Source organism: Mchenga conophoros, linkage group LG18 (genome assembly GCF_057382185.1).
Source record: "Mchenga conophoros isolate Kocher_MC1m ecotype Shallow Benthic linkage group LG18, M_conophoros_male_GT1.1, whole genome shotgun sequence".
In the NCBI taxonomy this organism is placed as follows: Eukaryota; Metazoa; Chordata; class Actinopteri; order Cichliformes; family Cichlidae; genus Mchenga; species Mchenga conophoros.
In genome coordinates this window covers 29,555,913-29,580,241 of record NC_140543.1, presented here as the reverse complement: position 1 = coordinate 29,580,241, position 24,329 = coordinate 29,555,913, and the positions used below count along the sequence as shown (strand labels likewise).

The following is a 24,329-nucleotide window of genomic DNA, read 5'->3' as shown; positions in this document are numbered from 1 at the left end:
GTGCTGCCATGATTAGTGCCTCTGTGCTGTCTTTCAGTCCAGCTTTGTCCAGCCACTGGTAGGATTTCTGGATATCAGCCACCTCCTCTATCTGCTGGTGGTACATACCATGATGGTTCCTCGTCTCCCTCCTCTTTCTTGGGTTTCTGCTGCCTGAGGTATTCACTGAGCACTCGGTCAGTTGGGGCCATCTTCCGATACCCAACATCCACAATGACGGCGAAACAACTAGTAGCTCAGTGTTCCAACATTCAAAAGAAGGGACTGCTCTCACAGCTAGAGATTGACGAGGTACAACATAAATGCTATGGCAAGGGGGAGCCAGGACGCCAGGTCAGGGGGGAGATATCATCACCCCCACCCGAGATTGGGTACCAAGCCCCAAGTGCGATAGGAGAAGGATCGTTGAGTGCGAGAGGAACTGACCTGAAAGATAGGACCATGGCCAAGATTGAAACCTGGACCCCCCCGTAGCCGGTTACCAAAGGTGGAAAGTAACGAATTACATTTACTTGCGTTACTGTAATTGAGTAGTTTTTTTTGTGTATTTGTACTTTTTAAAGTCATTTTCCAAGTCGGTAATTTTTCTTTTACTTAAGTATATTTTTTAAAAAGTATTGTACTTCGCTACATTTTCAATCACACCCGTTACTGAGTAAATTAAAAGAACAAACAAAGAAAACAACAACATTGCGCTTCGGAAATACTGCAGGGAATGATGGGTAGTAGAACAAATTAGCGTTGGGTCACGATAAAAATGGAGTCTGACATCGGTGGTACGGATCCAGCGAAAAAAGAAACCCCATCGAATTCTGCTGATCCTGAACTCGAAGAAACCGATGTGAACCCCTGGCCGTATTTAAGGGACCATTTCGGCTTCAAGTGCAAGAAAGGCAACAGCTTTATTATGCAGTGTAAGCTGTGTTTGCACAGAGAGACCGAGTTAGCAGCTTTTAAAAATTCCACATCAAACCTGCGCAAGCATGTAGAGGTAAGTTAAATGAAACTTGTACATTTATTTTAGCAAAAAAGGCTGTGCTCAAGTTAATCACATTAAGTTAAGACATAAGCTGTTATTGGGCACGTTGTTGTCCATGCAACTTAAAATATTTTTACTTGATTGGTAAATTGCCAAAAGAAAATGTGTTCACTTTTCCTGTTTGTTAATAATAATAATTAAAAAAAAAAAAAAAAAAAAGTTAAATTAGACAGAAGACAGAAGCGGCTACTTTCTTACTTAACCCACATATGTTCACACTGCAGGCAAAAGAATAACATGTGCTATGTGCAGAGGTGTTTTTTTCTGTTCTCAAACTGATCTCCCTGTTGGAGCTCAGTCTAGGGCATAGGTGTCAAACTCTGGCCCGCGGGCCAAATTTGGCCCGCAGCCTAATTACATTTGGCCCGCGAAGCCATACCAAATTACTATTAGAGCTGGCCTACTGGTATTATACAGCTAATGTATATATTGTTTAGTATTAAGCTTTGCTGTTCCATATTCAGTTTTTCAGCAAAACCTGTTTGAGTCCATAAGAAAAGATTCATTCTTATATCTGAAGTTTTTTTTTCATATAAATGTTAGCCCGCGACTTTGTTCCAGTTTTGAATTTTGGCCCACTGTGTATTTGAGTTTGACACCCCTGGTCTAGGGGGACTTATTTTTTTCTTCTTATCTTTCCTCACGTGGTGCATTTTCCATCGTTATACCTCTCTGACCTGTCTTCCCCATGTGATGTTTGTGTAATGTATGTATGGTAGGAGGGTAAGATGACGCTGGCAAAGGTCGGCAACCTTAACCCAATTTCCTTCGGGGTCAACCTTCAGGATCAATAAAGTTTTATTGAATTGAATTGAATTGCTCCTCAAAATTAACAGAGCAGGGCCAAGTTTAAAAAATTAAAACACATTTTTATAGCAGCTGCCGTACAGCTCAATTCAGTACTTGTTCTCTTATTTGACAGTTTAAAACACATTCACATGTAAAAGAATTATATGGTTTTGACAGTTTGGTTGGTTGGTTTGGTGACCATTATCCATTTTGATGTATAGACTTGCAGTTTAACTGCCACTGAGCTTTAATTTGTAAAGTTTTTCTTTTAATTAAAAAACAACTACTTTGAGATTTATCCCATTGTCTTTTTTGCACTACTCAGAAGAGGTTGTCCTCCTGCTGACAAAAAAGTAACTATGTAACTTTTACTCTGAGTAAATTTTAAATGAGCTACTTTTTACTTTTACTTGAGTAAATTTTTAGACAGGTAATTTTACTTGTACTTGAGTAAAATTTCAGCAAAGTAATAGTACTTTTACTTGAGTAAAATATTTTAGTACTCTTTCCACCTCTGCCGGTTACCAAGATTACGTGAAGTACCCTCAGAAGGTCTGCTAGATGATGTTAATGCAGCACTACGGACGATACCTACAGCCACGATTACCGACACTAACAAGCTGATGTACAATACAGCAGCAGTGATCAGTGAGATGCTTGGCTACAAGTTGAACAGCCACAAGGGGCAGTACCCTCCATGGAGAAGGAGGCTAGAGGCTAAGATCAAGGTAGCACGGAGGGAGGTTAGCCAACTATCGGAGTTGCAGAAAGGTGCGATGAGGTAGGTACCTAAGAAGTACAGGAAGCTGTCTACACCTGAGGCCTTGGAAACTGCCATATATATATATATATATATATATATATATTAGGGGTGCAACGATACTCGTATCGATATTGAACCGTTCGATACAGTGCTTTCGGTTCGGTACACATATGTATCGAACAATACAAAATTTGTCATTTATTTTATCAACTTTCCTTCTAACGATGCTGTCTGTGTTGAGCGCTCAGTGAATCTGCGTTCGACTACTCCGCCTAGGCTGCACTGTCGAGCGCAGATCCACTGAGCGTTCAACACAGACAGGATCATCAGAAGGAAGAGCGCAGGGCAAGCTAGCGAGACAGAAGTTAAGCTCTCCTTGCAACATGGCAAATTGAACCTCCCCCACCCTCATTCAGATCTGGCGTTTGGAATTATTTTGGTTTTCATGTGACGTATGACCCTGAAGGTAAGCGCGTCATGGACTAAAGTAAAACAGTATGTTGGATGTGCCACGCAATGCTCAATTACATGGGTGGGAACTAGTGTGTTAGCACAGTTAGCTCGTTAACGTGTTAGCCGTCTAGCCCCACGCAGGGGTAGCTCGTTAACGGAGATTTCCCGTGTTGTGGCGTTAACATCATTTCAACGAGATTAACGCTGACAGCACTAGTGGGAACACAACGAATATGACTGCACATTTACGCCGACATCATCCTAGTACAAAGACAAGTGGAAGCAGACAAAAACAACAAGCATGCATGCTACAAACTTTATCCGAGTCATTTAGACAGCCGTTAGCACATGATTCTCCTTATGGGGACCTGCTATGTTTAATATTGTGGTGAGCTCAGACAAGGAGGAGACGGAGGTATCGTTTGGTCTTGCTTCCCGTGAGCTAGCCAGGAAGCACAGCCGTTTATTGACATCTGCAGAAGAACACTGCCGCTAGCTAACTGCTCAGCGCGGAAACCGCACAGCAACAACAACAACAACAACACACAGGGCGCCCTCTGACCCCGGAAGGACACACCGTCGCAGCGAGAAGGCGTCACCCGTCACTATGGCAACATAAACAAAACATAACTGTACAAACAGAACCCCGAACAGCCCTGACCCGCTACAATATGCTGCTGAGAATATAGCCCAGAAGAAGCGGCTAGTATCCGGTTGTTCAGTCTGACGTCACTAGCCGTGTCTGGGTCTAAACTCCGCTGCAGGTCCATATATCAAACGATCACTATGGCATTACTGAGAGTTGAAAAACTGTCTAAAGTATTTCATCTTTAATAAAATGATCAGCCTTCTCCTCTACCAGGTGTAACAATTGAGTTTAACATCCAGGCATCCATGAAAACGGAATTTATGACATTTAACGGAGTTAGAAGTTAGCAGGGAGTTAGCTCACTAGCTTCTATCTAAATACAATATAGCATGTCCTGACTGCGGGGTTTTGGAAACAAATTAAAACGTACAGCTCTGCTATCACTTCCAGCATAAATGAAGACAGAAAACTAAACAGCAGTGACGTTTGTAGGGTTACTGAAGTTGGGCTAGCTGGTATATAATGATGTGCTACGTGACCGCTAGCGACACAGCTATGTTAGCATAATATAAACAAGCTAACTTTTTTTCCACTCGATAAAAGTTAATGTGAGTGTTCTCGGTGGTCAGGAACAAATGTAATCGCATGGCAGGATGCTGTAAAAGGACCAAACTTCAGCCAGGAGAACAACTGAGATAATCCATCCACAATACGAGGTTAGTCATTCATATACTGCTGCATGGGCTGGGCTGTAGTTACATCGTAAGGTTTTAAAAACTGAGCTTAAATAAATGATTAGCGGTAATAAAAGCCGAGGGAGGTCAACAGTGGTCGCTGACTGTTTTAGGAGCTTTTTGAGATCAAATAGAAGAAAATATATAACATTAAACATGTTAACAACACAAAAGCCATATTAAACGCAGACTACTTTAGACCCGGAAGTAGGATTCGTCGCGTCATCACTGAACAACCGGATAGCTTTTATTTTGGAAAGAGCCATTTCTCTGTAATAAACTCTCTTTTCCAAAGATGAGTGATTCCTCAATCAGATACAGGGCTCACGAAATCGCTAGCCCGACGTCCCGGGGCTAGCGATTTTTCCAGTCGGGCTACCAAAATCTATCTCTGCCCTGCCCGTCGGGCTATTGTAGGAAGGAAAAATATATGTCAATGCTTTTGCATTCTTTCAGAAATGTAGCTGGGTAATTATGTCATTGGCATCGGTGAGCCACTGTCAATATGTGACATATTGAAATCGCGTTTGAATTTGCGCTTGTTTTTTTGCTTTCACTTTGCAATCGCGCGAACTGTGTATAGAGAGCGACAGCACTGATCTGTGAGTGATGATAATTTGCGCACCAATTCCTCTGACATCGTCTTATCAATCGTTAGCTTACTATGCAAACATGACAAGTGAAATCTCCCGCAGCAAGCTTAAGCATATGAGAGGTTGATCGCGCAGAGAATCGCTGACCGTGTGTGTGTAAAAGTAGCAGGATATATATTTCAGTTCTGCTGAGCCAAATAAGACAGGTCAGGGTGAAGAAGTGACAGCCAAAGAAAAGCTTACCACAAAACGGAAAAGTTATGACAAATCAGACTATAAGGCAAAAAGAAAGTGCAGCTTTATATTTCTCTGTAATAAACTCTCTTTTCCAAAGATGAGTGATTCCTCAATCAGATACAGGGCTTGCAATATCGCTAGCCTGACGTCCTGGGGCTAGCGATTTTTTCAGTCGGGCTACCAAAATCTATCTCTTCCCTGCCCGTCGGGCTATTGTAGGAAGGAAAAATATATGTCAATGCTTTTGCATTCTTTCAGAAATGTAGCTGGGTAATTATGTCATTGGCATCGGTGAGCCACTGTCAATATGTGACATATTGAAATCGCGTTTGAATTTGCGCTTGTTTTTTTGCTTTCACTTTGCAATCGTGCGAACTGTGTATAGAGAGCGACAGCACTGATCTGTGAGTGATGATAATTTACGCACCAATTCCTCTGACATCGTCTTATTAATCGTTAGCTTACTATGCAAACATGACAAGTGAAATCTCCCGCAGCAAGCTTAAACATGTGAGAGGTTGATCGCGCAGAGAATCGCTGAGCTTATGTGAGTGCGTGTGTAAAAGCAGCAGGATTTATATTTGACTACGATGACCTGGATGACTGAGAACCTTCACAGACAGATATATATTTTAGTTCTGCTGAGCCAAATAAGACAGGTCAGGGTGAAGAAGTGACAGCCAAAGAAAAGCTTACCACAAAACGGAGAAGTTATGACAAATGAGACTATAAGGCAAAAAGAAAGTGCAGCTTTATGGTTTCATGGACAAAATAATTTCTGTGGCTGCAATATGACGAGCTAAATAACCAGGGCTGCACATAAGTGGTCCGCAGGTGCGCATTCGCTGTCAAAATAAAAAACACGCACAAGGGTTAGGGTTAAATTTAAAAACTGTATTTTTGAGTTAAAATATATATTTATAATTTTAATAAATGACAAATTAAAAAGGCATGAACATTTTTTTTGTATCGAAAAAATATCGAACCGTGACACCAAAGTATCGAACCGAACCGTGAATTTTGTGTATCGTTGCACCCCTAATATATATATATATATATATATATATATATATATATATATATATATATATATGGCAGTTTGGACATAGCTGTATTAGCCGAACCTGTTTAAAATCCTTAGTTACAGAGACACAGTTAAAAATAAGGAATAGATATGTAGCTTGGAATAATGGTTAAAATGTCCAAATATCTGCACACTTGAAGAAAAGTTCCACAAAACAACAAAACTTAACTCCTTTGTATTAGCAGTAAGCTAATGTATTTATTGAGTCACACATCTGGCTTCAGCTGACTTGATTGAGGTCTTTGACCTTAAGCGCTGATGTTTTATCCACAGTTAGCGACACAGTTTGCACGAGTTACATTTAGCAAGACTTAAAGTAATTAGCTCAAAGCTACAGATAGCCTATATAGTGCTAAAAACAATGGTTAAACTAAAGGCAAATGGTGTGCTTTTGTTTATCTACTAACTCAACTACAAAACTACAAAAATTGTAACGATATTCACTTTCATATTAATAAAATCAATATAACATCACTTTAAATAAGCATATTCAGAGCAGAGGGCTGTGGGAACAAAGGGGTACTTCAGTTGATCTGCAAGATACTGCACAGGTTTGTAAGACTGAAAAGGCTAGGAGTGAGTGCTATAGAAGGATTTGTTTTTTGCACTCTCATCATTAAGCAGGTAATTTATCACTTCACACAAATTACAAGTGTTCTGTATATATGGTGGAGTTCAGGCAGTTCATATTGCTAAGCCTTGGTTCATATTCCTTCCTCCGATCTATTTTTAACCTAAGATTTTGTTACAGGCGCACAATGATGAGGCAGCATCTTTTTTGCTGCTAGCCCTAAATGGAGCCAGTGTCCTGAGAATCCATCTCCCAGTCTGTCCAGAATACCTGCGAGTCATCTGATGGTTTATTACACCATCCCTCAGTGTGACTGACAGCTGTAATGAGGCGCTCGTTTTCTAGTGGCGTCTTAAAAAACTGACGAGACACTCGGACTGGATGTCAAAGAAATCTTTATTTATTCTCAGTGGTAAAGACGAGAGTGCTCAGTTGACGATGACAAACAAGTGAGGAAGTGTCAGTGACGCCCCCACGCTTGATGAGATATCAGAACAACGTTTCCAGAACGTTCTTTTCTGGGTCACCTGTGTGGCCAGCCCCCACAGAATTCAGTCGAAACACACATAATAATAATAATAACATTAATAATAATGATTATAAGAATCATCATCATTCATCATAATAATGATGCCGGTGGGTAAAAAAGGGAAGAGAAGGAATACATCAAACAGCCACAGGTAGATTAGGTTTTCTTGTTTTGTCCCCCTGCGCTTCGAGAGTATCTCAGTGTTCTGTGACTCAGCTTCGATTGAAGAAGAGTTCAGTCTGGTTATCCCTGCCAACGGCTTAGTCCTTACAGCCGTCTTGACCTTTTCTCCTTTGCTTCACATCCTCCAGTAAAGGGTTCTTTGTGCTGATCACTCGTGGTGCGTTCAGCAAAGTTATGGCTTGGGTGCTGACGTTTTAAACCGTGTATAAAAGTCTCAAATGAACATGTGCCACAGGCAGTATCATCAAACACTACTTTAAATCAATATGGGGACAGAACAGTGGATGCAGTGTGGAAAGTGGCCAAAGATGCGTGGAGATGGAGCACTTTTATAAATAGTCTTGCCTTTGAGATGGTGTTGCTAGAGACACTAGCTAGATTGTGCATTAGCTATTGGCCACTGAGGTACAGAATCGTGTAACTGTAAAACCTACAGGATCATGTCTTAAATCGTCTACTCTGCATGCTATAAAACAGGGTCTATAACAGGTATACATTAGATTGCTATCAGTCTCTACGTTATCAGTGCGTGCTACTTGGGTGTGTGTTTATTTGTGACCCCAGTCTGTTTCTCATTTCGTGACATTAAGCGTCAAATCGCCAGTTTGATCCAACTCTCATGCTAATCTTCCCTCGCCGGCTCTCATCAGGTAGCGAGTGCTCACTGACTCACCCAAGCCAGAGCAACAAATGGAGCTCACCTCCTTATCGTTGATTTTTTGTTCTCCCGAAATGAGTTTCGGGCTATCTGTTCATTGTTTTCTCCCACTTTCTCCTCCCCTGACCTTCCTCTTCGGCGGCTAAATTTCTCTCCTTACACCTCTCTAATTTTCCCATTCCCGTGAGCCTGCTCGATCTCCTTTTACTCCTCAGTCTTTTAGCCCCCCACCCACCTCCATGTCTTTCAATTTGGTGTATGTCTGTGTTCATGTTGAGTGTGTCTATTTGCCTGCATTTATGTGTGTGGGTGTGTGTCACAGTGCACTGAGGTCATGACAGGAGCGGGACTTCTGCCGAAGGATTTTGCTGCCCCTGTGGCGGCTCATCTCCCTGTAGCGGCCTCGATCCCGGTCCCTGTCTCGGCCGTACGATCGGGGCACGAGACCAGCCAGGAAGCGCTTGGCCCGGCTCGTCAGGCTCTCCCTGCGGCCAGCACCGGGGTCACCGTCCGTCCATCCGGGGCCCACGCAGTCTCCCCTCGCGGTCCGCACTGCCGCCTCCAGCAGCTCACTGGTGCCGTGTTCTAAGGAGGCAGAGAGCTCCAAGTAGAGGCAGTCAAACATCATGGCGCTGGACTGGGCCTCTGGTTGGAAACAGAGACATTTGGGAAGCATTTTATAACTAAGGATCTACATAATGTCAGCTGTAGATGGCATTTAGAGGCAGCAGTTTGAAATTTACGGACACTGGATTGTGAAAACAGCCCAGCTGCCGTGTGATGTGTATCACCACGAGGTAGTACTTGAGAGCTCACTCACTGCAGTTTTGAAATCTCTATTAGCTTTCTAAGTGTTTGGAAGTCCTTTCACAGAAAATCGTGACCGGCTGTGTGAGATGGGAGGATTGGACTCTCCCCCGTGTAATGTGCTTCTGAAACTGTGCCTGAAAGCTACGGCAGTAACAGAGAAATAAAAGAGGAAGGGGAATTGTGGTGGGTTTTAGACTGCGCTATTTTATGCGTTTAAAAACAACATTATATTTCTCATTCATGAACATTGAGACTAGAAATCAAATTATTTCCTGTCACGTGTCCTGATGTGGCTTACCAGGGTGGCCCACAGAGTTCAAAAGCACGGCAACTTAAGAAAACACAAAGAAGAAATGTTTCAAAAGCATAGAAAACACTATGGAAATAGAAAAAAACAAAGTTGAAGCTTCTTTTAGGCAACAATAATGTGACAAAATGGCTACTAGAAAGCATGGCTCTGCAGTGTTATAAGAATAATGCATTTAAAACACACATTACCTGCATATTTTCCCCCCTCACACAGACACATCGTTGGCTTCTTTTAAACGTGTCTCAGTGATATCATTCGCATGTTTCCCTTTCTGTTACTTCCAAAAGCTGTTCTGTTGTTACTCACTCCCCAAAAACACTTCCACTGTATTTTGTGAGTTTTTGCCATTCTTCTACTTGCTGATTTTTCTAAAGTTGCAGTGCGTTTGAACTCTCAGGGCCACCATAGTTTACTTCTGCGTGAGCAGCCTCCAACCACCTATGGAGGTTGTGTGTTACTGTTAAAAGACTCGGAAGAAAAGTAAGCCAACCTGGGGTTAGGGTTATGTTGCTTTTCCCAAATTCTACAAAAATACTATGAAGTATGAAGTCATCATATACGAACAGATGCAACTTCATGACAATGGATGAAACACTGTGATGCAGCTGAAATAAATTAGTACAATAAGAAACTTGCAGTACAAACACCTCTCTATCATTTACAAATGTTGTTTTTTATCAAGAAATGCGCATTTCTTATTTGTAATTTTATCTGCCTCTTACAGCACCACAAAACTAAGGAATCTTAATTCTACCACAAGGCCCTGATTATTGTGCATTTGTAAAATCAGCATTCACAGGTGAGTCCACAAGGACACAGTGAGACAGTTGAGCCAAGATGGGGTTAAATGTGGCCTGGGCTGTATAAGCTCAAATCTCTTGGCAGCAGGGAAATGCTTTCTATCTCAGTGTGACTCTCGTGAATAAGGACAGGTGACTAAGCATGTTGTTGACAAGGCTCAGGATATCAGCTAAAAGCGCCCGTCTGTCCCTGGCCAAACAAGCCACAGTGATAAGGAAAGCTGACAGATACAGATCATTCTACAACAAATGGCTTTCTTTGTTAACTCAAATGGCACAACCACTGCTCTCCCTCAACTGTGCTTTAGCTTTTACTCCTGCTCTGCACAGAGCTAAAATCTGAGAGCTCACAAGCAGCCACGCGCTGGAAAGGTCTTTTAAGTGTATTATTGGCACTCACAATAACTGTTTTTAGAAATACACCGCAGGAACTTAAAATGACGGCAGCGGGAAGAGGTCACAGCTGTAGAACAATTATGTTTGGGTTTTGTGAGGACATTTTAGAGTATTAGTTTAGAAAAAATGATGTCAAGAGCACAATAATACTCAGATGAAGTGCTGATAAAAACTCAATTGTCTACTCACAATGGATGGAAAACAGCACAAAAAGTAAAGCAAATTCAGATAAGCTGAACCTTTCAATTATGTAATTTTATATTAAATGTGCCAGAGTGACTGAGGCTCTCCTGAGTAGTTCTGATTCTTCTATTAAATGCACGTTACAATGAACTCTAATTGGAATATTTCTGAACAATAAAAGATTTATAGCTTTTTTTTTAGACCAATAATTGCATAATTACATAAATGTGCATTCCATTTTTTTCACTTATCCTTAGCTTATGTTTAATGCACGATGTGTGTTCCATCTTTAGGTAATATCCCCAGGTATTTCTTAAATCTCAGACTCTATTACAATGGCTCTGTTTGGTTCACAGTTCAAAATAGTTCTCTTTTGTTTTATTGTAAACTGCTTCTCTCCTCTTCGCCTGTAACGTGCTGGTTTAACGAGGTGCAGACAAAGACAGGCCATATCTAAAGGTCACCTCTTTACGTTCTGACTGGGTTCCACTCACAAACTGATGCTCTGAGTAGTACACTGTATTGCCAAAAGTATTCACTCAGCCATCCAAATAATTGAATTCAGGTGTTTCGATCACTTCTATGGCCACAGGTATATAAAATCAGAAACATTTGGGAAAGAATGGGTTGTTCTCAGGAGTTCTGTGAATTCCAGCATAGTACCATGACAGGATGTGACCTGTGTAACAAGTCCAGTCATGAAATTTCCTCACTATTCCATAGCCAGCTGTTAGTGGTGTAACGCAGTGAAAGAGATTGGGAACAACAGCAGCTCAGCCACAAAGTCATAGGCCACGTAAAATTGCAGAGCAGATGCTACAGACCTGCAAACTTCATGCTGCTTTCACATTAGCTCAACAACAGTGCATAGAGAGCTTGATAGAATGGGTTTCAGTGGCCACATCCAAGCCTTACATCACCAAGCACCACTGCGTGTAAAGCATGCGGCCACTGGACCAGTGGAGGCGTGTTCTCTCGAGTGACGAATTACGCTTCTCTGTCTGCATGGCCCATGAATGAGTCTGGGTTTGGCGGTTGCCAGAAGAACAGTACTTGTCTGACTGATTGTGCCGAGTGTAAAGCTTGAAGCACAGGGAGATTATGGCAAGGGGTTGTTTTTCTGGAGTTGTGCTCAGCCTCTTAGTTTCAGTGAAAGGAACTCTTAGTGTGACATTTCATGCTCCCAACTTTGTAAGTGGCTCCTTTCTGTTCCAACATGAGTGCAAATCAGTTCATAAATAAAGCAAGGGTCATAAAAACATGAGCAGGTTTGGTATGAAGAACTTGACTGGCCTGCAGGTTGAGTCTTGACCTCAACCTCATAGAACACCTTTAGGATGAATTAGAGCGGAGTCTGCAAACCAGGCCATGTCTGACTTTAGAAATGTGCTTCTGGAAGAATGGTCAAAAATGTCCATAAACATGACATCATACATCATAGGGTGACATCATATTAAACCCTATGCATTAAGCATAGCATCTCCCTCAAGCTGATATGCATGTGAAAGCAGACAAGCAAATATGTTTGGCATTATAGTGTAGGTTTATGGGACCTTTTCCTAAAATAGCTGTGTACTTGAGATGACTAGATATGCTCTCTTTTTTACTTAAAAATATGCTAATGTCATTATTTGAAACTTTGGCAATGATTAAAATGAGCCACCATTCTAGCAGTACAGTGGGGGAGCTAATTATTTTATCCCCTGCTGAATTTTTACATTTGCTCTCATACAAAGAAATGAGCAGTGTCTAATTTTTATGGTAATTTTATTTTAAAGGGGGAGGGAGACAGAATATCAACCAAAAATCCAGAAAAAAACTTACATAAAAGGTATAAACTGAGTTTCATATCATTTAGTAAAATAAATATTTGGGTCTTCATCATACTAGAAGATCGATCCACGACCCGTCATCAGTGTTCCAGCTGAGGGAACATTTTATGGACACTGCCCTGTCCCTTGGCCCCTCAATGCGGTGAAGTCATCCTGTACCGTTAGCAGGAAAAACACGCCCAAAGCATAATGTTTCCACCTCCATGCTTGACTGTGGGGGTACTTGTGCTGTAGGGCAGGGGGTGGTGTTCTTTAAGTCCTCCTCAGCATTTCTCTTCCTCCAAACATAGCAGGCTGCATCAGTGCCAAAGGGCTTGATTTTACTTTCATCTGCAACGTAGCACTTTATCTGAATCACTTACATGTTCACTAGAAAACTTAAGACAGTCCTGTACATGTGCTTTCTTGAACAGGAGGACCTTGCAGGCGCTGCAAAATTACAATCCAATAATGGTGTAGTGTGTTGCCAGTGGTGTTTTTTGTGACTGTGGTCCCATCTGCCTTCAGATCATCAACAAGTTCCTCCTGTGTATTTTCTGGCTGATCAACTACCTTTCTTATGACCATCCTGACCCCACGTCAGGGGCGGAGCGTGGAGGTGGCTTACTGGGCTTAAGCCCGGGTTGTTTTGTCAGAAGCCCGGAGTCTTTTGGAGTGTAATTTTTTCATAGTTAGATGTCTGGCTGACAACTGTATAAAACAAAAAGTACAGACAATATTCGAAGCACATAGTGCACACTGTGGGAATTTACGACTGTGCGTGAATTCCCCCGATATTGGTATGATCCAAGCTCAGGCACTAAGCGACTGAGCGAGGGGGCGGGGCAGCTGCTGCCTGTGAGTGCGCTGTTGGAGAAACGGAGCCAGCCATACTAAGGAGAGCTTAAGTTTGACCAGGTACCAAAGCAAACCATTCATACCGTACAAATAATGTAAATATGACGGTGAATCACGAAAGATTGATATCAAACTGATCAGTTGACCAATATTACGTTACTCGCTCTTCAAGTGAATCAACAAATGGCGAAATGAAAAGCGAACAAATGCTTTTTTTTTTTATAGAGTCTTATCTTACGTGTGTTTATTTCATATTTTCAGTTCTTACCCTCCCCGACTAAATCGGTTTCAGTTATGTACTGAAACATAAGAATGGACATTAGAGGCTTCTTTCAAAGAAAAAACTCAGGTAAATGTCATTTTATATATTATGCTTTGTATGTTGTTCAGTATATTTCTATGCAAAACAAGAGGGATTTCAGTACACAGCAGGATATTCACATTTGTAACCAGATATTTACATACACTTTAGGGAGAAAACATAAAACATTTTTACTGTACAACATCAATTTAGAGTAAACTTTTGTTTTAGATAAATATTGAAATATCTTTTGAATTAGTTAAATGTCAGAATAAAGAGAGACAGAGCTGTCTATTTTTATCACTTTGATCAAATTTAGGAGTACATGTACACTAAGTTTGTTAATTAATAAGAAACTCCAGACGATTCCATTCTGAGCTGAAGAAGCTTCTGATAGGTTCGTAGAGTCCATGTGAGTAAATTGGTGGCACAGCTGTGGATGCATATAAAGGCAAAACACAGAGCCTGTTTCTGTGACATGGGAACATCAAGAGATGTCAACCAAAACACCAGGAAAAGAACTATGGAGCTCCATAAGTGTGGCTCAGTTTGAATACAATTTGGTGCCATTTGCAATTAAGAAATACAGATAGTTTCTCTCTTTACTCTTAAAGTTAACAAATATGTTTTTTATATTTATCAATCTAAAAAAATAAACATTTAGTCTGATTTGATGTTACAATTAAAAAAGTGTTTGTGTTTTGAGCTGAAGAGTACATAAATATGTGGTTTCAACTGTATATTTGATGATTGTCAGCACAAAGAGGGAGAGAGAGGAACAGAGAGGGAGAGAGAGGAACAGAGAGGGAGAGAGAGGAACAGAGAGGGAGAGAGAGGAGCAGAGATTGAGATGGAGAACGAGGACAGAACAGAGATGAACAAGAGCAGGTGAGACACACATGTTAGTCAAATGGTTGTTTACCAAAAGTATCACCGTATCATAGGTCCTCATGTATCTTGTACCTAGTGTTTCTTTTTAGGTTTGCTATTTTTCAAATTCTATATTTAGCCTTGTTATGCAGGCTTGTTTGCACAACAAGGCTAAATAATTATATAAACTTTTCTCAATCTAAATAGTGTACTTTGGTAGAATTAAAAAAACAAGTGTAGTGCAGGTCTATGATGATTTTTAGTGCTACTATCATCTAGTTCTGATTGTGGTTCTGTCTTGGTTAAGTCCTCAGTAGTCCTGATTTTGAACTGTTGTAGTCCTGTTTTAATTCCGGATCAGTTTTGGGTCTGGTTGAATTGGGGTTTAGTCCTCATGTTGTGATATAGCCCCGATTTTGTTCTGCCTTGGTGCTTAATTAAAAAACTAGTTTAAGGTGTCCTGCACATGTGATATATATTTTTCCCTATATGAAGTCATTCTTTTTTGAACAAAACTCAAAACAGAGCCAATTAATCTTTCAGTCATTTCTAACCCCTCCTCCCCCCCCAAAAAAAAGCAAAGAAGGTGAAGCAAAGAAGTAGGTGACAAAAGATTTAATAAAGTTTCCAAGACGAAGAACAAAAACCAGACTGTAAAATAACAGAATTCTTCTATGTGGTCACATATGATCATCTCATGGTGACTTAAAGTTTTCTTCCAAAAGTTTCAGGGCTTTCAGTTGGATGATGAGTTTGGTCTGATTTCTTTGATATGGACTTGTACCTGAAAATGAGTTCAAAACACTGATCCTATAATGCTTACATTATATTATGATATTATATTTTAAATTAAGGCCATTCCAATGCAACTTGTCAGTCTGGTTTTGGTGTGGCTGCCTTTGCAGAGCATGAACATATGCACACCAGTGTTACACGGGTATTGCACTAGGGAAAAACAGCTCCAGATTTGATCTGGGTCTAATAATCCAAGCACACAGCAGCTGTTGAACGTCTGCAGTGTCACCTAATAGTGGGTGAGGTAAAAGAGAGAGGAAATACAGCAAATCCCAGACCAGATTACCAGGACTTTTACTAATACCTACAACAGCTGATTGAATAACCTGTTAAAAGGGAGCTTGCAAAATTGAATTGAAGGGGGAGAGGGCTGAGAGGGGTACAACATGAGAGGATGAAGCAAAAGGAGAAGAGAGAATTGAAAGATGAGGTAAGAGCATTAAACGAGATAACAGAAGCAAAGGAGCAGATCGAAAGCAGGAGGAGATCAGACAAAAGTAAAAGTGAAGAGGTGACAGGAAAATAAGCAACAAAACAAAGGAAACGAGTGGAGGAGAAAAGCAGAAGAAGAGAAAAGGAAAGGAAATGAGGGAATTAAGAGGAGTTGAGTAGAAAAGCAAGAAAGATGATGAGAATAAATGAAGACAGAAGGTAAGAAGGAGAGAGGTGGGAGGAAGAATATGGAGAGGAGCTGAGACAACGAGATGAGACAAGGACAAGAAAGATATCAAGAGCAGAGGAGGTAGGAGGGAACGAATAGGAAATAAAATGATGAAAGGAGAACAGAAAGGAGATGAAAGAGGGGAAAAAAGAAGGGAGAGCAAAGAGGAAAGCAACCAAGATGAGAAAACATGGTGAGGAGATGAGACAAGGGATGGGGCTCTCTACCTATATCCTGACCATTAGAAAAGACTGATGAAGAAAGACAACAGTGATGAAAAGGAGGAAATGTGACTTATAAAGCAAGAAGGCGATCCCGACAGGGAACGACATGCGAGACGGCAGATGATGTGAACATGCAGGAGAAGGGGAAGGAGACAGACTGAGACAGGAGGGGAAAGACAGAAAGAACGCCGACTAAGCAAACGGAGCCAGAGTGCATATTAATCAAAGGCCTGAGGAGCAAGGCCACACCAACACCATATTGAGCAAATGATAAATATGTTCCCAGAGTGACAGTGTGTGTATCACTGGGTGGTGAGGATAGAGAGGCAGGGAGAGATGTAGCAAGAGGGGGTAGGTGAGACATAGCAGCATAAAAGTGTCACTGTACATGCCATAAATAGACTTTATGACTTTAGCTCTCTCAGAAAGGCCTCAGGTACTTTTAGAAGGATGTTGGCTAGGCAAGCAGGTCGGAGAGCTGCCTCTGTCAAGTTCACATGTCAGAAAAAAAACAAAAAAAATGTACACGTGGCCTGTCCAGAGACAACATGAGAACATTGTTGTCATGCGCCCCGGGAACATGGATGCAGCATTTGCATATCGCTGACCACAATCCCCCCTTTTTTTTGTTGTTGTTGTTTTTCTATGACAAAAGAATCTGCTGAGTATAGGCATCTCTCATTATTCATTCCTACCCTCTCTACCGCCTCTTTCTACTCACATCATCAAGTGTACGCTGAAGCCGAGAGCCAACACGAGTTGACAGCAACGAGCATGCGCCAGCGTGCACATTTTGCACTTGCTGCCTTGATTTAAGTTGCACAGCAAAAAAAGCAAAACCCCCCCAAAACAAACAAGAATTTCCCCTAAACCGTGTTTCCACTAATTTTGATTGACTATACAAAGCTTGAGGAAAACAAGAAATGCACAGCCTACTGTGTCTTGAAACTTAAACCATGCCAAAAACAATATCCTTTATAGAAATTTATGATAATCCTAAATCCATAAATTAATCTAATGTATAACTATGTACAGTACTGTGCAAACGTTTTAGGCAGGTGAGAAAAATGCTTTAAACAAAGAATGCTTTCAGAAAAATTAATGATTGTTTATTGACCCCAAATGTTTTCTGCAGCAGGACAACGACCCCAAACATACAGCCACTAGGTCATTAAGAAATATCTTCAGCGTAAAGAAGTACTGGAAGTACTGGAAGTGATGGTATGGCCCCGAACATCATCGAGTGTGTCTGGGATTATATGAAGAGACAGAAGGATGTGAGGAAGCCTACATCTACAGAAGATCTGTGGTTAGTTCTCCCAGATGTTTGGAAGAACCTGCAAGCTAAGTTCCTTCAAACACTGTGTGCAAGTGTACCTAGAAGAAGTCAGTGTGGTCACACCAAATATTGATTTGATTTAGATTCCTCTTTTGTTCATTCACTGCATTTTATTGATGTATACAGAGACATCTATAACCAAGGATAAGTGTAGTTATTTCAAATATATCACAATGCAAATACACCAAATGCATGTTTCTGACCAAATTTCATTAAAAGCACACAGTAGTTGACATATTATTGTCTGACATTACTGCAGATAAAAATCTAACATTGATTTATCAAATTCAGTTTTCCAACTAACAATCCTCAAAGCTTTGTTATTATTGCCTGCCCAAACCCTTTCTTTATGGTTTTTTTAATATTAAAGCAGCAAATATCATATTTTGGCCACTAGGGGTCAGAAATGCTCCAAAACAAACCCATCAATAAAACCTTATAGCAACAGGTAGGTACATTCTTGTTGCTTCTCACACCAAAGCACAAACACAACACAGTGCTGATATAGTGCCGATCGTTAGGTTCTTTATGTGAGCAAGTACAGTCCAATATGTGTACACAATACTCAGCCTATTAATCTTGATTAATAATACTTATATCATTGTGCAATATGGCACATATATATGCTCTGGACTAGTAACTCAACAGCTTTGTCTTTACTTTTACCTGACCCTGACACATAAACAAACTCCAAGATCATCACTTTTTGCAGCAACTACTTCTCAACATAAAATGGGCACTCTGTCTTTTTCCAGCTGTAAACCATGACCATGACATGACCATGTATTTTGCTCAACTCTGTGATGTTGACTGTTAACCTTTTGGCTATAATAGATAGGTTAGTGTATGAATTCTTGAGTTTTAGGCATCGAAGAAATAAGTAACCATACATTTAGTGTGGATACTACAACAAACTGTAATCTCAAGAGAATTTGTGCCAAACTTGAAGATTCCCTCATGAAGATGAGAGAGTTGGATTGCTCTAAGTCTTTAATTGTACATTGCCATATTTAATCAAAAATATTCCTTTCATCTTATTTTACCAGTGTCAACATCCCTTAAACAAACCTAGTAAACATGCCTGTGTGCAGATGTTGGTGAACTGTGAGCCTGCATAAGCACAAGCAGACCCACACTCATCATGCATGGGCCCCAAGTGGATGTGGCCATAGTGCTTCTGTTTGCTGGGTATTTGTTAAACTTCCGAACTCAGGAAAAAAAGCATGAAACTTTTCTGACAAAAACATATTCAAGTTTTGAAAGAGTCTGTCCATCTATAGATCATGAAGTTATTTATCTAGCACATCAGCATATCATTTGCATCTCATTTAAAACATGTTCATGGCCCTACTTTACTTTTTCTTTTGTCCCCAACAGGTCCTTAAAATAATATCAGGGTCCACATATTTACTTTGACTCTGTTGTTATGTGATATGAGTACACGTTATCTAGCCTAGCTTTATTATAAGTGGTTTGAAAAGGTTTTATTTATTCACTGGGTTCCACTTAAATGATCTATGTACATTTACAGTAATAAAACCAATCCAAAGAGTTAAAAGTAAATGCATGGTAGAGCTGCAGAGATGAGTTGGCTTTTTTAGGACAGTTTGGTAGGACGAGCAATCATTCCACATTACAGTAAGTCACTGGATGTTCACATCAAAATTGCTTTAGCATTAAAAGCTGAGTCGAGTAAGGGCTAACATGCACTCTGTCCAGACTTTGATTCAGACTCACAATTTAAGCTTTCATTTTATCTGCTAGTGAAGCTGATCTCCGATCAATGACAGTTCGTCCAGATTACAAATGAGACAATTTAGCTTTTACGCCTGTCACAGCCAGCAGCAGCGGCTTGTGGGGGTCTTTTAAAAACTTTTGTGACTGAATAGTCAAAAAAGAGCAGAATTCAATAACACTGGCAGGCCGTTAGTAATTTTTAAATGAATGCTACCTAATAACAAAAATTTTAGAGATGCACACTCACAATATTGATGTGTGGCAAAACTGGCACATGGATGTAGCACAAACAGTATAACCTCTGCTGAAATATGCCCAATCTGATTGTGTAAGAACTCAGAGTGGTTCTTTTGAAGGGCAAAATAAGCCGCACTCTTCCCCAGCGCACGCGCCACTCCACTATGCATTTCACACATCACCCCAAATTGAGGCTCTCTTTCATACGCACAGCATTCTCGTACATTTGCCCTTCCCTGCGTCACTCCTCTCCTTCCCGTTCCTCTTATCAAAGCCCTCTCTTTGAAACCGCCTCGCTGACATCAAGCAGCGAGAAGATAGAGCGAGATGAGGGAGTCTGCTTGTAGCACGTTTAATATGTGGATGTAAATGCAGCCAGTTGTGAATATATGATGAGGACAAACATACGTAAAGATTGTAAGAGCAGCTGTGCACTGTAAAAGGGAGATTATCCAATCAGAGATATGCCTTCTGGAAAACAAACAAAAAACAAAACATCAAGCAGCGCCGAGGGACACGGAGTTAAATATATAAATGAATATAAATTGAAACTGCAGAGATGACAGTGAAGGCTTAAGATCACAGCCATATATGACACAATTACAAATTTAGATCAAGGTCAAACTGGGCTGTCACTCTTTCTCTCTCTTTTTTTTCAGCTACCACCACTCTTCACCCAGCTCCTGTTTGAAACATTAATGAAATCCGGGTAATGGGTTTGCCTGGCAGAGCTTCATAAAAATTCACCCATAAAAGTCCAGCCAAATTATAACCTGCCCGTGGTCTGATCTGTGTTCAGTGGATTGTCACCAAATGAATTCAGTGTAGAATTGCTTGTTTCTCCCTCACTGAATTTATTTAACTTCAGTGCCGAACGCCAAAAATATGCAAAAGCGTGCGAAGCTCGCTGCCCAGCAGGGTTGTTTAGCAAAGAAAAGTTAACTCTAAGATCTGTGGGATTTATGCTGCTTTTTTAACTCAATAAATAACATGAAATTATGGTTTCTTGACTTGATTTGGCTACCTGTGTATATAGAGGTGAGTAATCAACCACCAAGGAAATCTTGTGTTTGGTCAACTTTTCTTATTTGATTTTTATACTATACAGTCATTCTGTTCATCACTCTCAAAAAGCCTAATCACGCCCACTTTGATTGAGTTCGGTAGAATAATACAACATTTTTGTTTTTTAAAAAGCCAACTGGGGTAAACAGCTTTCATAGTTACTCCATATTAACATCTCATCAGTTTGTAGCAACAGATCTCCTCATGGGAACTTTGTCTACCACAGAGCATTAATCCCTGGATATTGTAAACAGTGAAGAAATTGATTTTGCTGATCAAAGATAGATCCCCAAAGACGGCTTCTAATTGAGATGATGTCAGCCTTGAGGAAGATTTATGGTAAAACAGCGTGCAGAGAGAGACAGATGAGCCAAGGCAGAGAAGAGGGTAAACAGAAGGGACTGATGAGTAATTGTACAAAGCACACACTATTCTCTGGGGAAAATGTGTGCCTATTAACTAAACATTTTCATTTTGGGCTTTTAGGCATTCTTATCTATTATAACCAGCACCGAAAGCATCGGTACTGACCAGATCCTATTGTGTGTTTAGGATGTTACATTTGGGGAGGAATAAAGGAAAGTGGACAAAGAGAGTGCATTACAATTTTTCATTTGTTTCTTTTCTTGCGTCATTCACCCAGAAACATCATTTCCAATAAGCCCGTACATGATAAACATTACAAATGAGGCAGAGTCCATGGGAAAGTTAGGCAGCTGCGTCACGCTCAGATATGTCAACTGCAGAGATTAAAGGTTTAAAAACTGGAAAACAGCAATGACAAAGAAGGCTTCTGTGATTTTTGCAGCGCTGATGTTAGGACTTTGTACATTTTCAAAGGAATTGCATATTTGTCTGCGCTCACCACTGACGCTTTAAACTTTAATCAGATTTAGTCTCGCAATAAAAACAGTAAACCTCTGGAACACACTTCTTTTGTGAGAGAAGCTACTGCAGGAAAATGTCTGATTAATTTGTTTGTCGTGCATTTTTAAATCATCATTCCCCTGCGAATGCAATGTTAGGTTCTCCGTTTGTATCCAAGATGGGATTTAGTTAGATTAATCACTAAATACAAAATGAATAAAAAGTGCAGCACAAAAATACGGAGGTCCACAGATGCCAAAATGAATAAAATAAATTATTAAATAATTAATTGAATGTGTCATTAATGATTAAAAATGGGAATTAATTAATTAATTAGATATATAAATAATTAATTACATGGGCTTTCAAATAATTTAAAACATTTAATAAATTATTTAATTGTGTATTCATTTAATTCATGTTGGCACTTGTGGCCCTCCATACACCTGGATTTTGCTAATATAATAAATGAGTCATCATGAATGCACTGGTGTAAATGCATTTTTTTTACATTTCCCTTGATGATTACAGCTAAAATTCTAGTTATGTGTTGAAAGTGTCTTCTTTTAAAATCCAGAGAAGGCACTAATGTTATTGCAGTAATGTGTATTCATATTACCACAACCCCATGCTAACAGTTTCAGCACTGAGGCAGTCTAAAAATCTGCTCCCTGTTACAGTTGGTACAGGGGTGACTGGGAGGTTACTGGGAAGAATGTGAGAATTCATCATGGGTCTTTCTTTTTTTACATACAGGTTATACTACACACCAGCATCCATCCTTCTACCTACCCTCGGAGCTGATTTCACGGGACCGCACTAGGTCACTCTTGTTGCCCACAAGGATGATTGGGGTTTGTGGCTGGGACTCCCTGAGAAGGAGGCGGAGCTGGGCGGTGCGGTGAAAACTTCGCCTGTCTGTCACTGAGAAGACCAGGATACACACATCGCACTGCAGTGTGGAGAGGTCCTGTGAATTGCAAACACACACATGTATTATACAAACACCTTGGTGGAACAGACCGGTGTGCACACGTAAAAAGAGAGATCAGGTGACAGCAGAGCAGGTGTGGAATGTCAGGTGTCTACTAACCATTACAGAAGATCGTGTTGCATTCCGCCAACAAATTGATCATTTGTTATTCAACTGCTTTTTAAAATTGCCTCTCCAGTGCCTGCTGGTGTGTTTGTTCAAAGCCATGGGAATGGCATCAATGCTATTTCCAAGTACTCAAATTTTTATCACTGTCCCACGAGAGGACTCAGAGGGGTTCTTTGCTCAACTTGACTATGTGCCTGTCACGCTTCACTTTGAATTGCCTGACCCTCTTAAAAGTGAGCACCAACATCCCGTCGGGGCTTCCTGTCACAGAGGCTCAATTAGCCCGAGTGGCTCTTGCAGAAACAGCAGCTTGTAACTGCCTGGGACCATGTTCGCCCTCTATTGCGTTTCCTCTCGATTCAGCTGGCTGCGTTTACATTGGACTGAAGGTGGTCCGTGGGTGCAAAATCGGTCATGGCAAGCTAACTGAAAAAAATCATGTCCAGCAAGCAATCGTGGCTCAGTCCCTCCCAGCTGATCACTTGCTGAGCCAGTCTAGCATGCTTTCAAAATAATGTCTTCTCTGCTGTTGCAGCAGTCACACAGCTATTGTTGGGTGAGTGATATTAGACAGTCAAGATTAAGGAAACTGAACTGTCTGTGGCTAAAACGTGCTTTTACATTTAAGTTTGACCTTGTGGTCAGGGAGATTAGACTTTCATTAAAGCCATGATAAATGGACTGGTTCTTATATAGCGCTTTTTTACTTTACTTAAGCAATCAAAGCCCTTTATAAAACATGCCTTATGTAGACCAACACTTTTTTCTATGCTTTCTGTCTAACACTCCAGTGAACGCATCGGAGAAACTTGGACTTAGTATCTTTCCCGATGGCATTTGGCATGCAGACTGCAGCAGCCAAGAATCAAACCACCAACCTTCCTTGATAAACCGCTGTACACTAACAGCACCCACGGCAAACATTAAAGCTAGAACCTAGTTAGTTTTTCTGCTGTTTGTTGTTAAAGAGAAAGTATTCACTGCAGGAGACCAACTATAAAACTAAAAAGATCTGCCAAGTGACAAGATGTACAAGCTGAAACTTTTCCTGGTTTGGAAAAATAAAGCTAAACTGAAAAAGCTGCAGTTACTTGAAGAACCACTTGAGACTGGCTTCAATATAAAGTCAGTCCCAGAGACAGTATAACCTCCATGACTGCTAAAAAATGCATATGATGTGGAGGGGTGGGTCTGACTGTGATACTACACAGTCTTTGGCAAACAACTTGTGATTGACAAGTCATGCAGTTGCGTGTTTCATACCCAGGATAATGCTCAATTTTGAAACATGGTGTAACCGAGACTTGGCTTTTTTTATTCAGTATGACCCAAATCAAATGACTGACCTCAAGAACTCAGCAGTTAAATGTTTACAAAACTTAAGAGATAAAGCGGTTTCCCCATAGACTTTGATAGGACCAAAGGTCTTTTTGCACTAATAGCTATTGCCATCGGGCAAATGCTATTAGTGCATAGGAACATATTTGCATCCATAGCTAACTGCTCCCTTCATGACAATGACAACATGACACTGAGGTTTTGTGGGTTCAGCAAAGTTTCTCCACAATAGCGTGCACATGGAAATATAGATTTGTGAATGGGTCAGTGGGGTCAAAACGGTTAAAACGAAAGACATTTCATCTTATGTTGAACAAACTGAATCAATACAAACCATTTTTCTCCCAAAGACAGAAACCTGAAACCAAACCACACAGTGTAATGTCAGGCCTCGTTCTCGAGG

At 40.6% G+C, this 24,329-nt stretch overlaps 1 protein-coding gene across 1 annotated transcript in view; it reads right to left on the bottom strand.

The window, feature by feature from the left end:
- Positions 1–7,229: 7,229 nt before the first annotated feature.
- The window catches only part of rem2 (RAS (RAD and GEM)-like GTP binding 2), a 35,443-nt gene continuing 18,343 nt past the window's right edge, over positions 7,230–24,329 (bottom strand). Inside the window, exons 4-5 of the mRNA XM_085254083.1 lie at positions 22,279–22,456; positions 7,230–8,867 (exon numbers count right to left, since the gene is read on the bottom strand). Coding sequence (XP_085110209.1) covers positions 8,539–8,867; positions 22,279–22,456 — 507 coding nt within the window. The 3' untranslated portion in view covers positions 7,230–8,538. The remainder of the gene's footprint in view (positions 8,868–22,278; positions 22,457–24,329) is intronic.